The sequence below is a fragment of the Pseudorca crassidens genome, chromosome 2, assembly GCF_039906515.1.
Source record: "Pseudorca crassidens isolate mPseCra1 chromosome 2, mPseCra1.hap1, whole genome shotgun sequence".
Classification (NCBI taxonomy): Eukaryota; Metazoa; Chordata; class Mammalia; order Artiodactyla; family Delphinidae; genus Pseudorca; species Pseudorca crassidens.
This window is the reverse complement of record NC_090297.1, coordinates 65,346,670-65,364,006: the sequence shown is the minus strand read 5'-3', so window position 1 is coordinate 65,364,006 and position 17,337 is coordinate 65,346,670. Positions and strand designations below refer to the sequence as shown.

Genomic DNA, 17,337 nt, shown 5'->3' with positions numbered 1-17,337 from the left:
GATAGGAGAAAAGTATACACAGTCCATGTCCTGTAGTTCTATATGAAAGCTTGGGGATTCTCTGAATATGATCTTTAAATTTTTTTCTTTTTAAAAAGCAGCTAACCAACACTATTAAGGCACTATTTATATTTGAGTGTTTCCTTTTCTCTGAGTGGAACAGCAAATCAACTGTGTGCAACCTTCATGCTCATAGATGACAGAGGGCAGTGAATTGTGCTTACTTTGAATACCCACTTCTGTTGGTTTTAGTACAACGCAATATCTGTGCTAATTTCTTCGCAGCAGTCTGAAATCTGCAACAGAAAATAACTGATATGTCTGCATAAGCAACACACTTAATCTTTGGTAAAGTAATTTGAAAATTTGTGTTACATTTTATCAAGTGATAAAAATTTTAGATAGTATGTTTCTAAAACCTCTCAGGCGTAAAGTCTACAGTGCTCTTGCTATTACTTGAACATCTTGCTCAACTGTCTTGCTGTTACTTCTAAGGAAGTAATAAAAATGAAAAATGTGAAGGAAACAGATCAGAATTGGAAGGGCATTTGTTGTGCCAATTATATACATTTACCGTAGCACTTATCAAATTGTTATCATTAGATTTTTTTTTTTTTTTGAGGGCAGAGGCTATGCTTTATTTCACTTCTGAACCTAGCACAATGCATGTTTCATAGGTGCTCAATAGATGGCTGCTGAATTTATATGTTTTTGGAGTGGGCTAATGTATAATGAAGCTTTAATAATTTAGACTGAAACAGTAGATTCTTAATGTTTGACTCACTGACCACAAATTATATATTAATATATTCATAAATAACAATTAATACTCATATCATATTTAATACTTGAAAAAATGCTGTTTCACAACTACTGAATTCTTGAACAAGTGAATGACACCCAGTCCAATTGACCAGGATACTTGCACGTACTATGTATATAATGTGTATGGGCTTGATCTCATAGCTGGAAGTTATGAATAGAGTGTGGTTTGGATTTTAGTCGTTGTGGAAACATTTAAGCCTTATAAATGTGAACCATGTCCTTTTTCTTTCCTTGTTTTAAAATTTTATTTTCCTAGAGATGATATTCTGCCTATCTTGCCTCTTCTTCACACTCAGGTAATACTTGTCAAATGTGAAAATTGTCTTGACAGAACACCAGAGAACTTTCTAGATATGAGATATTCAGAAACCGGTGCTAAATCACAGGGTACTACAAGAGGTAAAGCTGATGATTAGATAGAAAAAATGCAAAGTTAAGCTATAGGTCACCATGTCCCACTCCTCCCTTCCACGTATTCCTTCCACTTTAGGGAAAAGCAGAAAACCGTTTTCCTTAATTATGCTTGCTCTCTTAAAGTATAAGAAACTAACGTGTCTCTTACCAAATACCTACGTGTTTCCTGTATTCCATACTCTATCAAGTCCATGTTCCTCAGGATGTTTTTCTGAGGGGGATGAGTCTGGCTTCTTTCACTCAACATAATTATTTGGAGATTCATCTATGTTTTTGCATGTTCAATAGTTTGGTTCTTTTTCTTGTTGAAATAGTATTCTATGGTATTGATATACAAACATTTGTTTTTACCAATTGATGAGGAATTTTGAGTATTTTTAATTAATTTAATTATTTAAATTTAATTTAATTATTTTAATAATTGTTAATTATTTTGAGTATTTTTATTATAAGTATCTCACTCCCAGAACACTTTGTTCATAAATCTAATGGAACATTTCTCATAGCATGTTAAACTAGGTTGTTTTCATACATCCTCCATTAGACTATCCTGACCCTTCGAGATAGGGGAACTGTATCTTTTTCATTCTTTCTCTCCCAGCCCCTAGCATAGTGCTGTGGTTTTGAATTGGTAGTCCATGTAAACAACCCTCTTAGGTGAAGCCAAAACTTTTTCTTGATCCTGTACTGTCTCCATCATCACCACTTATTGATTCATTCAAATCAGAAACTTGAGACATGTTTGTTTGCTTTTTTTTGAAAATCTACTTTGTTTAGGTATAATTCATACACAATAAGTCACACATTCTTGTTTTTCTAAATTTAAAAATTTTAATACAATTTCTAAAGATTATACTGCATATCTACCTATATTGGCTATATTCCCTGTGTTGTGTAATACATCCTTGTAGCCTATCTTACACACAGTAGTTTGTACCTCCCATTCCCTCACCTCTGTGCTGCCCCCCACCCCACCCCCACCACCGGTAACCACTAGTTTGTTCTCTGTCTGTGAGTCTGTTTCTTTTTCTTATGGTGACTAGTTTGTTGTATTTTTTAGATTCCACATATAAGTGATATCATAGAGTATTTGTCTTCCTCTGTCTGACTTATTTCATTTAGCATCGTGCCCTCCAAAGTCCACCTGTATTGCTGCAAATAGCAAAATTTCATTCTTTTTTATGGCAGAGTAGTACTCCATCATGTATGTATGATATATGTGTGTGTGTATGTATATATATACACATATATATGTATAATGTGTGTATATATATATATATGTATAAATATATAAATATAAATAAATAAATAAATAAATATATGCATGCCACATCCTCTTTATCCATTCATCTGTTGATGGACACTTAGGTTGCTTCCTTATCTTGGTGATTATAAATAATGCTGCTATGAACATTGGGGTGCATGTATCATTTCAAATTAGTGTTTTTGTTTTTCTCAGATATATACCAGGAGTGGAATTGCTGGGTCATGTGGTAGTTCTATTTTTAGTTTTCTGAGAAACCTCCATACTGTTTTCCACAGTGGCTGCATCAATTTACATTCCCACCATCAGTATACGAAGGTTCCCTTTTCTCCACATCCTTGCCAGTGTTTGTTATTTGTGTTCTTTTTGATGATAGCCATTCTGACAGGTGTGAGGTGATATCACTGTGATTTTGATTTGCATTTTCCTGATGATTATCGATGTTGAGCATCTTTTCAGGTGCCTGTTGGCCATCTGCTTTCCTCTTTGGAAAAATGTTTATTCAGTTCTTCTGTCTCTCTTTTTTTTTTTTTTTGCCATGTGGCATGGCTTGTGGGATCTTAGTTCCCTGACCAGGGATTGAACCTGGGCCCTGGCAGTGAAAGTGCCAAGTCCTAACCACTGGACCACCAGGAAATTCCCTGCCCATATATATATATATATATATATATATATATATATATATATTTTTTATGTTCAGTTGTATGAACTGTTTATGTATGTTGAATATTAATCCCTTATTGGTCGTATCATTTGCAAATATTTTCTCCCATTTAGTAGGCTGTCTTTTTGTTTTGTTTATGGTTTCCTTTGCTGTGTAAAGGCATTTGTTTAATTAGGTCCCATTTGTTTATTTTTTCCTTTTATTTCCTTTACTTTCGAAGATGGATCCATAAAATATTGCTGCAATTTAAGTCAAAGAGCATTCTGCCTATGCTTTCCTCTAGGAGTTTTATACTACAAAGCTACAGTAATCAAAACAGTATGGTACTGGCACAAAAACAGACACATAGATCAATGGACAGGATAGAGAGCCCAGGAATAAACCCACACATTTATGGTCAATTAGTCTACAATTAAGGAGGCAAGAATATACAATGGGGAAAAGACAGACTCTTCAGTAAGTGGTGTGGGAAAACTGGATAGCTATGTGTAAAAGAATGAAATTAGAACATTCTCCATCTACACCACCTACAAAAATAAACTCAAAATGGATTAAAGACCTAAATGTAAGACCAGATACTATAAAACTCACACATTCTAAGTAGCTAGATCAATGACTTTGAAAAGTGTATAGAGCTGTATAAACCATCAAACCAATTAATCTGTCACCAAAGTTCACTCTTGTACCTTGACAGTTTCAAACTGTCAGTCTCTTGCAACCCTCTGTCCCAGGCAATTACTGATCTGATTTCTATCAATATAAAGTGGTTTTGTCTGACTTAAAATTTCATTTAAATTAAATTATTCAGTATGTACTCTTTTATTTCCAATTTCTTTCAATTTGCATAATATCTGTAAGGTTCAACCATATTGCATTGATTTGTCCTTTTAATTGAGGGTGTTTAATCCATTTACATTTAGTATAATCATTGAAATATCTGGGTTTAAGTGTACCATCTACTTTTCTTTTTTCCATTTTGTCACCTCTACTTTTTCATCTGTTGCTCATTTGTTGACTTCTTTTAGGTTTATTGAATATTTTTTTTGCATGTGTGTTTCATTGTATTTCCTCTGTTGACTCCTTAGCTATACCCTTTATTATTATTTTTAGTGGTTGCTCTAGGGCTTACAATATATATCCTAACACAGCATAGTCTATGTAAAAGTAACACTCTATGTTTTCGTGTTTCCTACATCCTTTACAAACATCCCACTTCTCATTTCACAAATATAATAATGTTAATCAGTATTATTCCATTTACACCTTTTCTCAAATTCACTTTTTCATTTAAAATCACTCAAATAACTTTCCCTTTTTTCTGGTACTAAGTTAACTCCTAACATGGCTTATCAAATTCATTATGTTTTGAGTCTTGTCCACATCTCTAACTTTATCTACTACTTCTTCAATTCCAGGAATACTGATTTTCTTACAATTCTTCAAATACATCTGGCTGTTTCAAACCTCTGTGTCTTATATAAATTGTTCCTCTGTCTGGAATACCCATTCTCTTTTGCCATTTAAAATTTTTTTCTGAGGGATTATATGTCTGTGAAACTTTTCCTGACTCCTCTCCCTCCAGGCAGAGTTAATTATTCTCTACTCTGTTCTGCTTCTGTTCCTTCTGTATACTTGTATCAGATGCTTCTTGCACCATTTCAAATTTACTTGACCTTACCTCTTATTTCAGCTACAACTGCATTGACCATTTCTGTGAAGATGCTGTCCATCTTCATGCAGATACAACTTGACAGTGCCTTGCCTCAGTTTAACCTCTCACTTTCCCACTCTAACCTTCATGGATTCTTTATTTGATGGTGAAATAGCATGGGGCACCCCTGGGATTTTGCCCAGCACTCAAGCATGTGCAGCACAAGAAATGATGAGGAGTTATTGCCCTGGGGGACACCCGTGACCAATGAAGAGCAGAGTGATGAGTAAATGCTTCCTGCTTTCTTCCCCTGGAAGGTTATTAGGTGTCCTATAAGGCTGAGTATCCAACCATCTGTATGGGTGGCCAGTCAATTCAATAACAAATCTTTTTTTGACTTTCCTTCCTTCCCGTCTTTGCTCCATCTTCCCTAAACCTTGTCCCCTGAATCATACTTCTTTGTCTTAGGCTCTGTGTTCTGAGGAAACCAGGCTGAGAAAATACAATTATTACCGGTACAACATTGTCTTTAAATGTGTTGCTTCCTCCAGACCAGTGATTTTTCAAACCTCTTAAAGCAGTAATATATTAAGCCCCAAAATATACAACTGGTAAAAGTAGAGCAATTCTGATTGGAATGAGAATGAAGCCAGAGGTTTTATAAAACAAAAAACAATATACTAATTAAGCTATGAACTTCATGAGAGTTAGAATATATGTCTTTTTAATCTTTGACTCCTAAGAACCTGGTATAGTGGCTGGCTCCCAGCAGGTAGTCAATAATATTTATTAAACTGAACTAAATTTAATTGAGGGAAACTAAAGTGTATAAAATATAAATAATTTCATTTAGTCTACAGTGATTATGGATAAAAGAAGAAACAAAACAAATATAATCCTAATACTTTTTCTGGAAGCATGAGGTTTACTAGAAAAGGCAATAAAACGTTTTCTGTAAGCTCAAGTTTTCCTATTCTTGACTTTGTATATTAATTTTCAGATGGTTGTTCAGAATTCTCCTTTATGTCATCAGTAATAAATTGAAATTGAATTTTTAAAAATCCCCCACAGTTTTGAAATTGTTTATTAATAAATGTGAAAGGGGTGGGAAAGTTATTATTTACAATTATTTTATGGTCATCAATGTGGAACGGGTGAGATAAAAAGCTAAAGATAACATCTAGAAAATAAATATGCCACTACAGAATTAAAGAGCCACAAATGCAAGCTCCTCTTATGTACTGTGATGATAGTCAGTATTGAAGGGTGTCGTCATTTCTTTTTCTTTTTTTTTTGTCCTAATTTCTTAAACATGACAAAAACTCCAGAGGGATAGACTTCTTGAATTAGTTATTGTGAACAAGGTTTTCTGAGCATTCAGAGGTGGGGAAAACAATGAAAAAAAAAAAAAAAACTGGCCTGGAAATTTATACTCTTAAAAAATTTATCAGGGTATATTTTTGTATGAATAAGGTATTTTATCAATTGGTCCATCAATTCACCTACTCACTCACCCACCCGTTATAATGGTGTTAAGATTGGCGTTTAAAAAAGCCTACGTGAGAATCTGTTCTTTACCATCAGTCAATGAATTTCTTTCAATCATGTTTCTTTAAATAAGAACTTTAAACTTTTATGGATAGCAAGTTAGTGACTGATTTCCATTTTCTTTATTGTAAAAATTGGGCTCGTTTATGAGAGTTGTGAGAAAAATATAATCTTAAAATACATCTATCCAGTCATTCAACATACATGTCAATAACACATACTTTGTGCTGAGTGCTAGGATTCAGTGGTGAATATAGTTAGTAGATTTTAGAGATGGAAGGAACACCATGAGATATTATAGGATGGGCTGGTAAGGCATAGTTACTGACTAATGAGACACAGACATGGAGAAAGGTTGTGACTTGCCCAAGATCAGAGCTTTTAAATTATTCCTCAGAATATATAAGGTTATTTTTAGATATCATTTTGATTTGCATTCATCTTCTAAGCATTACTGAATGATAAACTACAAAGACAATGATAAAATGTTATTGCACAAATGAGAAACCATTAAAAAGGATACTCTTTAGAAGAGGGTGGGTTAGGGATAGATTAGGATGGAGTGGGGGAAAAAATTTAGGATCATTTCAGTTCATCTGGAAATTTTTCAGACTTGAGTCTTTTCCCCTGTTGAGTTGCATATGGCTTAAAGAGTTGAAAACTAAACTAATGTTTATTGAGAATCTAATATATGCTAGGCACTTTAATGTATATTTACTCATTTAATATTCACAACGACTCTGTAAAATATTGTATTGTTAAGTCTGAATGGCTGTTTCAGCTTAATGTTAGAGTGTGTGTGTCGTTCCTTAACGGTTGTCATTGTCCAGAGTCTGACACACAACTCTTGTGTTCAGTAACTGGACTATTATGTGGTCAACCAGAGGTTAACGGGCCCAGGCAAATTGGTCCCTTCTAACCAAACTCATAAGAGTCTGGTTATAAATCAGAGCATCAATTTACAAGTCTCTATGAGGAAGTTAACTGCCAAGTAGACCAAATATTCATGTCAGCTTGTCAGAACATTTTCTTCCCTGAGGAGAAGAACGCTTGGGAAATAAAGGACAGGAGAATGCCAAGGAGGTATAAAATTAGAAGAAAGTGAGTTGAATGCTCTTAATAAGGAGAGTGTCATGCAGTTACTGGAGCCCCATGTGCCTTCTCCACATAGGAATATATCTGCCTGGCTAAGGGATCTGAATACTATTTTTACCGAGTCAGGTCCCTCTGTCAATATTGTTTAAGATCATGGCCAGTTGTGGACTCAGCTGCAGTAAGAGAGAATAGATTGGGAGAGTCTGAGACTTTGTTCAAAACAAGCCCTCTAGTTTGGGCCAAGCATCTGCAGATGCTAGAAGAAGGAACAGAGAGGCAGTTTATGGAATAAATATAGTAATCGGGTTAGAGATTATGACAATAATCATCTCTAACAGTGACTCAAGATTTATTATGTGTTAGAAATTGTGCTAAGAACTTTACATCAGTTACCTAACTTAATTCGCACAGCAACCATCTCTGATAAACGCTGTTAATAATCCTATTTTATAGATGAGAAAACTGAAGTTTAGAAAACTTAAAGAAATATACTGGAAAGTGGAATCTTAACATAGGATAGTCCAAACTGGATTGGGGGCATCTCAAGGTTACTGTGTGCAAAGTTGAACTCTTCATTTCTTCTTGAAACACATTCCTCCTCCAGGTCTGAAGCCTCTGGGTACTAGATCCCTTCTTCTCTCCCTCCCTCCCTTCCTTCTCTCTCTCCCTACTTCTATCCTTCCTTCCTTCCCTGCTTCACTCTTTCCACTCTCAGTTCCTGACATCAGAAAATCCAGTAAATTTTACCTCCAAATTACATAGTGGATCTTTCCTCATTTCTCCAGCTCTGCAGTCACCTCTCTAGCCCAGTTATGGACCACCTCCTGCAGCTGCTAGCCCTTCTCCCCTACAAACCAATCACTGTCCAAAGAGTGGTATTTTGCTTTACTGAGGTAAAATTCATGTAACATAAAATTAGTCATTTTAATCATTTAAAAAGTGTACAATTGAGTAGCTTTTAGTACATTCACAATGTTTTGCAACCATCACTACTGTCTAATTCTAGGACATTTTCAAAAAGAACCCCTCATCTGTTAAGCACTTTCCATTCTTCTTCCCCTGGAAACCACTAATCTACTTTCTGCCTTCATGAATTTGCCTGTTCTGGACATTTCATGTAAATGCAATCATACATTTGTGGCCTTTTGTGTCTGACTTCTTTCATGAGAAATAATGTTTTCAAGGTTCATCCATGATGGAACATGTATCAGTACTTAATTCCTTTCTATGGCTGAATAATATTTTATTATATTGATATATCACATTTTGTTTATCCGTTCATCAGTTGATAGACATTTGGGTTGTTTCCACTTTTTGGCTATTATGAATAATGCTGCTGTGGACATGATTTTGTTTTTGTTTTGTTTCTGATTTTTAAAATTTTTATTTATTTTTTTATTGGAGTATAATTGCTTTACAGTGTTGTGTTAGTTTCTGCTGTACAGTGAAGTGAATCAGCTATATGTATACATTATCTCCTCCCTCTTGGACCTCCCCCCACCCCTCATCCCACCTATCTAGGTCATCACAGAGCACCGAGCTGAGCTTCCTGTGCTTTATAGCAGGTTCCCACTAGCTATCTATTTTACACATGGTGGTGTGTATATGTCAATCCTAATCTCCCAATTCATCCCACCCTCCCCTTCCCCCTCTGTGTCCCCATGTCCGTTCTCTATGTCTGTGTCTCTATTCCTGCCCTGGAAATAGGTTCCTCTGTACCATTTTTCTAGATTCCACATATATACATTAATATGGGATATTTGTTTTTCTCTTTGTGACTTATTTCAGTCTGTGTGACAGACTCTAGGTCCATCCATATCTCTACAAATGACCCAATTTTGTTCTTTTTTATGGCTGAGTAATATTCCATTGTATATATGTACCACATCTTCTTTATCCACTCATCTGTTGTTGGACATTTATTTTGTTTCCATGTCCTGGCACTATAAAACTCTTAGAGGAAAACATAGGAAAAACACTCTTTGACATAAACCACAGCAAGATCTTTTTTGACCCACCTCCTAGAGAAATGGAAATAAAAACAAAAATAAACAAATGGGATGTAATTAAACTTAAAAACTTTTGCATAACAAAGGAAACCATAAACAAAACAAAAAGACAACCCTCAGTATGGGAGAAAATATTTGCAAACGAAGCAACTGACAAAGGATCGATCTCCAAAATATACAAACAGCTCATGGAGATAAATATCAAAAAAACCAAAACAAAACAACCCAACTGAAAAATGGGCCTAAGACCTAAATAGACATCTCTCCAAAGAAGATATACAGATGGCCAACAGGCACATGAAAAGATGCTCAACATCACTAATTATTAGAGAAATGCAAATCAAAGCTACAATCAGGTATCATCTCACACTGGTCAGAATGGCCATCATCAAAAAATCTACAAACAACAAATGCTGGAGAGGGTGTGGAGAAAAGGGAACCCTCTTGCACTGTTGGTGGGAATGTAAACTGATACAGCCACTGTGGAGAACAGTATGGAGGTTCCTTAGAAAACTAAAAATAGAACTACCATATGACCCAGCAATCCCACACCTGGGCATATACCCTGAAAAAACTGTAATTCGAAAGGACACATGTACCCCATGTTTTTGTTTTAACACCTGTTTTCAACTCACTAGTGTAATCTTTTAAAAATGAAAATCATGTGGTTTCCCTAGTTAAAAGCCTTCAGTGGCTTCTCATTACAATCATATTATAATCCAGATGACTTCCTTTGCCCCATAAGGGTTTGCATGCTCTGCCTCTCCTTTCTCATTTAAGCATCTTTCCTCATCCCTCAATATGTTCCAGCCACACTTGCCTCCATTTAGTTCCTCCAACTTCCCAAGCCTTTTTAAGAGTATGTACACCTGCTGTTTTCTGGCCTGAAATGCTCTTTCCATTACTTCACGTGGCTAGTTCATTTTATCCTTCAAATCTTCATCCTTAATGTTACCTTCCCTGAGAGGTTTTTCCCCGACTACATTATTTCCTATATCCTTCCTAATACTTTTCTCACCTTGTAATTACATGGTTGTTTCTACTGTCTGTCACCCTCACAAGAATGTAAGTTCCTTAAGGTCAGGAATTAAAGTATACCCTTTTCATCATTACTAACTGCACCTGTGCTTAGCACAATACTTGACATGGAAGAGGTACTCCATAAGTGTTTGTTGAATAAATAAATAAATGAGAAAGATCACAGGTGTTGGATGTGAGATGCAGTAATTCAACATGTAGTTACAGAGGTATACTAACAAAAAGGAAGAGCAAGATGGTGGGGAATCTTCAGTTATGCTAACATTTGAAAATCTAGGCAGGTGAGTGGTCAACAGAGCAAGTCAGTCATTGGTTCAAGATGGGAATTTGGTCAAGGAGTCAGAGCAAAACCTCTGCATATAAATTCAGAGTTATGGAAAAAAGAGCATGGTTAATTTGATGTCAGCTCCAGAGAAGCTGGCTAAATTTTCTTAAATGTCACCTTTCTAAAATGAGGATTGCGTCTAGAAACCAGGCTGGGGCTGAGATTAGAGCCATAGCTTTTGGGAGAGGAAGGACGCAAAAGATGAGGAACTAGGCAGGGATGACAAACCCAAAACTGTATTAAAGAAACACTAATAGACTTATGCTCTTCAGATCATCAGTCTCCTTTTCACATTTTTAATTAACACTTCATCCTTATCTACTTGATGTGAGTAGATTGTGGCCAAATCACATCATGTTCCCTTGCCTCCTGGATAATGACCACCGAGGTCCTTTCTAGCTCTGAAAATCTATGATCCTCCATGCCACAGTTTCCAAGTTTCAAATGATATTTCACCATACACAATTGATGTTGGCTCTTTCTTGATGATTTCATTGGTAAACAGTCTTCATGGACATAAGCAGTGTTACATGTGTCTGTGGGTCCTTGTGGGTCCTTTCAGACAGAGTGGCACTTCTAGACTTGACTGCTTGACTCAGAAAAACAGCATATTTTGGAACCCGTAGCCCTTAATCTACTGACTAGAGATAGGACTTCAGAAATAAAGAATTTGAGTAATATTTAGTAGCAAAATTGCCTAAATTATTGTTTAATATAGTGGTTGATTAATTGTAAACACATATGTTTAAAAAAATCCTTAAACTTTAGAAAGTTAACATCCAAAGTATTTTTTTTCACTGAAGTTATTAGATCAATCCTTTCTCTGAGGATTTCATTTTGATTCTTTCTGAACACGAAATTAAACTAGTAGAATAGAATGTTACTGGTACCTAAATTACAGGATTAGACTAAATCTTTCTTATTCTTCACTGTGCAATGAAACATGATAAAAATGAGAATTAGCCTGTACAAACCAGAGATGTGTTAACAAGATTCTCAGACAAGCGTTAGACATTTTCCATGACTGATTAGGTAGCACTGTAATGAGACAGAGCTAGTCCTGGATTACAATTAGCAGTTTGAAGCAAGACTTTGAAGTTTTAAACAAATTTTATGGAGTACAAAAATGGTTAAGTGGTGCAATATGAAATGTCAGCTCTGGGTTTCTTAACATGTAACACTGAAAATGTAAAGTTAAAGAAAAATGTGATAACTTTTAAAGATAGACCTAAAAATAACTTTTGAAAAAGTCTTGAATTTGGACTTACTTATAAGGCATAAAAACACAAATCAAGGAGAAGATATTTAAGGAAAAGAATGGTTACATAAGCAAATGTAGAAGGACTAATGGAAGTAGAAAATCACCATTTTGCAACCACTATGGAAACAGTGGATTCAGAAGAATAATCAATGGTTGCCAAAAGTTTGAGGAGGAATGGGATATTTATGTGTTATCAGAGTATCTCCTTAGAGATTATTTATTAATTACAAAGCGAGAAATGGTAACTTTACAGTGGGGAAACTTGACTGCCACTACTTTATTGAGTGATCAAAGTTAACATCACCAGTGATGGGATAAACTAAGATTTGATTCCTAACATGATACACTGAGAAAGTCACAACATCGTTTCTGTAGTATTCCTGCCAAAAATGCGTAAGTCGAATCTAATCATGTGGAAACATCAGACAGACCCAAAAAGACATTCTTCGAAATAACTACCTTGGTACTTTTGAAAAATTTCAATGTCATGAAAAAAGTGTGAACTGTTTCCAGTAAAGGAGACTGACAAGACATGCCAAAAACATGTGATTTGTGATCTTTGATCTGTATCAGAGAAAAAAAAATTCTGTAAAGGACATTATTGAGACAATTGGAGAAAAAGAAATAAAGACCATAAATTAGGTAAAGGTGTTATATAAATGTTATCTTCCTGGATTTGATAAATGTGCTGTGGTCACATAAGAGAATAACCTTGTTCTTAGGAAATGAATATCCTTGTACTTAGGGATGGAAAGGCGTGATTCTGCAAATAACTCTCAAATGGTTCAGGAAGAATATTTTGTGGTGTGTGTATGTGTTTGTGTGTGTGGGTAGAAAGGAGAAATATGGGCAAGTGGTAACAGTTGGTGAATTTGGTTGAAGGGTATACAACGGTTCTTTGTTCTATTCTTCAAACTCTTCTGTAAGTTTCAAATTATTTCAACATAAAAAGTTAAAGAAAAAAGTGAGTCATTTTTAATCATCTACCTGAGGAAAGGTGTTCTTTTCTGCTTGAGTCACTGTCACTGAATAAAAAACATTTGACAGTGCCAAACTGAAAGTGTGGGCCCCATGAGGCAGAACTGATAACAGAGTTGGTAGATGAACTTGCAGTATTATTTATCAGTATAATTCAGAAAACAAGGTCGAGTTTCTTATAACTCTCTCTGAAGATTGTTACCTTATGTGGATAATTCAGTTCATTTTATAAATATTAAAAGGGCTCCTATTATATGTCAAAAACTTTGCTACACACTGGGGTTACAGTGATGACTGAATCCCTTGTTCTCAGGTTATTGACAGTTGGGGAGGGGGGGACAGCTATAAAAATAAATTTAATATGAGATAGTAAAAGTAAACATAGAAAAACAGACCCAATAATTAAGATGGTATCGGAGAGGAGGGTTTGGTGTGGTTGAGGGGAATGACAGGAATTTTCCATTTGGTAGGGGTGGAGGGATGGAGCAGTAGAGATTCTTGGCAAAGGGAGCAGTAAGGGCAGAGGCAGGAGATGTAAGAAAGCTTGGATTGTTTGGGGGACTCTTAGCAATTTGGTATTGTTGAACTGTAACATAGCTTTCTGATTTTCAGTTTGTAATAATAAAAAATTAGTGTTTAGTTATAGTTATGAATATTGATAAGACACTAAAATAGTATAAAATAATTAACACTAGAGAACATACAATACAAACTGATCCTTTCATAAGCTGTTCTTATTTTGTATAATGTGGCATTTTAAAAAATAACTTGGGATTCCTCCTATTTGACCTTTGTACCTTTTGCAGCTTTTGTCAAATTTAAATAATATATGGACTCTTTTTTTTAAGGAAAGAAATTCCCATAATTCTCAACAGGTACATCTTCAGACGCTTAGTGGCTGGCAGATCTCAGTTTGAGAATAAAAATGCCTTTTAATTACAAATTACTAATATTTTGTTTTCAATTGGCAAAAGTGTTTTGGATTATCAAAATGAAAATAAAACAAAACACAATCATCAAACAATGAAAAATATTTACAGTCTTTGAGTCAAAAGCTTAATATTCATATGCAAGCTTTACACAAATCTGTAAATAATACATTCAGACACCCACAAGTACATGGGCAAACAACCTGATAAATAATTTACAAAAGATGAAACAAAAATGACTAGTAAGCATTTAAAATGTGCACCTTCATAATAATTTAAAAAGTAATTTATAATGAGAGACCATTTTTGACCTGTAAAATTAGTAGATATTTTTAAAAAGGATAACTTGGGTTGATGAGAATTTTTAATAATAGAAAAAAATTGCAAGCAATCTAGTTATCCAACAGTGTGGAAATAGTTAAATAAAATATGCATTGGGGGGGCTTCCCTGGTGGCGCAGTGGTTGAGAGTCTGCCTGCAGATGCAGGGGACACGGGTTCGTGCCCCGGTCTGGGAGGATCCCATGTGCCGCGGAGCGGCTGGGCCCGTGGGCCATGGCCGCTGGGCCTGCGCGTCCGGAGCCTGTGCTCCTCAACGGCAGGGGCCACAACAGTGAGAGGCCGCGTACAGAAAAAAAAAAAAAAATTAAAAATATGCATTGATGTAGTATGATATTGCCTGGACATTAAAATGTTGGTTTTGAAAAATTTTAAATAGAACTGCCTATGCTTCTTATAAATTAAATGTAAGAAACAGTGAACAAAAAGTGTGATTTCCCCTTGTCAAAATTTACATAGAGGATTTTGATAAGTATACTATGGTAATAGAAGATGTTATCAGTAGGAGAAACTGGGTGAAGAGTATACAGGAACTCTCAGTACTATTTTTGCAGCTTCTCTAAGTCTAAAATTATTTCAAAATAAAAAGTTAAAAATCATACATAGAAAAAGGACCAATAGGAAAAATAACCAAATCTTAGTAGTAATTTCTACATGGTAAAATTAAGTAGTTTTCCCCTTTCGTTTAAAAGATGCTTTTCTGTAACAAATTTTTACAAGTTATATGTTATATCATCATCATCACATACATATACAACTCCTCTCCTTAAAATTAGAACCAAAAAAAAGCTAAACTTGAAAGAAATATACCATTTACCACAATCAGTTTGTTGATCAGTGTGGCAGCTAAATATAAAAACGTGAATGTGAGTGCTGAAAAAGGGTCCATATGGGTGGAGGTAATACAGAGATATCAACTGTGTAGGGATGCATTTTACAGGTGGATGTGAAGTGTGAGAGTAGATAATAAAATAAGGACAGAGATAGATTTAGGAGACTGTGGCACTGAGAATTTTATTTTAGTAGTAAAGAAGAACAGGAAGTTGTCTCAAAAGAGAGTAGATACCTGCAGTATTATATGTTAGAAGAGAATTAAACTAATTCTCTGGGTTTCTAGGGAGCATAAATCATAGTAGATTGTGGGAGTATTCCCCAAAGGTTTTTTTTTTTTTTAACATCTTTATTAGAGTATAATTGCTTTACAATGGTGTGTTAGTTTCTGCTTTATAACAAAGTGAATCAGTTATACATGTGTTCCCATTTGTGACCACCTGGAGGGGTGGGATAGGGAGGGTGGGAGGGAGGGAGGGAGACGCAAGAGGGAAGCATAGGTTTGTTTTTAATAAGTTAAAATTATTTCCTTTAAATAACTATCTTCATACTTGTTTTTATCACAGACTCCTTTCTAAGCAGCTCAACTTTGCAGTGGTTCAGGTCTTCTGAAGAGACAGCCTCTTACCTTAATGAGTGACGAAGGTAATCATCTACTCGAATTAAGTCCTTCTTGATGTAGACTTTTGTGTAAAATATTACTTGTTCAATATTAAATAAGGACAAATAGAAAAATGAATATATACTATGGTGTCACTAGGAGCCATACCTGAAAAACTGCAGTATATTAGACACTGTGCTTCTCAGTCTCTTCCTATCTCAAGACCTCTGAGATGCATGGCATCCTCCCTTCTATGCCTGGGGGCTCCCTATAGCAGTGATTCTGGGGAAGGTGTGGAGAGCAGGGGCTATGTGGTTTGTAAAAGCACATCACCATGCATACTCAAGTCAATTCTGAAACTGCTCCCTTTCTCCTGCATTGCCCCCTCCACCTTAAGAGCTATTGCTAAAAAAAAATAAATGAATTAAAAAATATATAAAATAAAATAAAAAGAGTTATTGCTAGAATCAGAATCCTTCACATTTTTCTTAAAGGATTATTATTTTCAGCACCTTTTCTCATTTTTCTCATTGGGAAGCCAGAGCTTGCTCTTCAGTGAAGCAAAATGGTATCAGAAGTTGTTCCTTTGAGAGGGACCTAGAGGCTCCACTTTAAATTCTGACCCTGATTCCTACTGTCTTCATAATTAGGTTTTAAGCCCCTGGCAGGGAAAGATCAGGTCTTATCCACCTTTTTACTTTCTTCAGTGTTAGCCTTTACCTTTCTTTTTTTAATTTTTAATTCTTTTGAATTTTATTTTTTTACACAGCAGGTTCTTATTAGTTACCGATTTTATACATATTACTGTATACATGTCAATCCCAATCTCCCAATTCAGCACCCCCCCCACCCCGTGCTGCTTTCCCTCCTTGGTGTCCATACGTTTGTTCTCTACATCTGTGTCTCTATTTCTGCCTTGCAAACCGGTTCATCTGTACCATTTTTCTAGATTCCATACATGCGTTAATAGCCTTTAACTTTCCAAAAGGTAAAGGCTTTTATGTAGTAAAAACATTTGTGTAGTAAATGTTTACTGAAAATGAATACTATTTTCCTTAAGGGCAAATTTTATTCCTTCATGAAGGAAACTCTATTCCTTGCTATGAAAAAAACAGTAAATGCTGCATAAGTACAAATGAAAATGGAAGATACAGAGTGTGTAGCTTAAAGCTGAGCAGCAGCTTTGATCTTTGGCTGAGTATTTTAAAAAGATTATAAGGGTTATTAAAAATAGGATCTAAAGGTCTAACAAGACTTTAGAAAGGGCCCAAGAATGTGTCTAAATCCGCATAGGCTCCTGAAGGCTGCAAGCACATTGCAGTGTTTTGATCATCACTGACAGGGACCTCTGCTCCAATGAATGTGTTACAGGGGAATCTGTGTCTAGAGCCTCTGCCCTCTGAATGTGGATTGCAGTTGTTCCTCAAGTATGAAAACTAGGGAATGACAGATTTAAAAGACATTTTCTTTTATGCAAATATACAGTATTATTAACATTCTCATGCCTGGGGCAGATTACTTCAGTTGTTTAGGCCTGTGTGCTCCTTTGTAAAAGAGAATAACAAT

At 35.3% G+C, this 17,337-nt stretch overlaps 1 protein-coding gene and 1 non-coding gene across 6 annotated transcripts in view; one reads left to right on the top strand and one right to left on the bottom strand.

Annotated features, from left to right (window-relative positions):
• The window catches only part of SLC44A5 (solute carrier family 44 member 5), a 378,746-nt gene that overhangs the window by 42,862 nt on the left and 318,547 nt on the right, over positions 1 to 17,337 (top strand). The window contains exon 1 of one of the 5 annotated variants that reach the window (XM_067726589.1): positions 15,736 to 15,815. The exons of the other annotated variants lie outside the window; for them this stretch is intronic. Within the exon in view, the coding sequence (XP_067582690.1) occupies positions 15,803 to 15,815 (13 nt within the window). The 5' untranslated portion in view covers positions 15,736 to 15,802. Of the gene's footprint in view, positions 1 to 15,735; positions 15,816 to 17,337 lie in introns of those variants that run through there. 5 annotated transcript variants of the gene reach the window in all.
• On the bottom strand, positions 3,068 to 3,139 carry TRNAE-UUC (transfer RNA glutamic acid (anticodon UUC)). The gene has a single exon. It is a non-coding gene; the product is annotated as a tRNA-Glu (tRNA).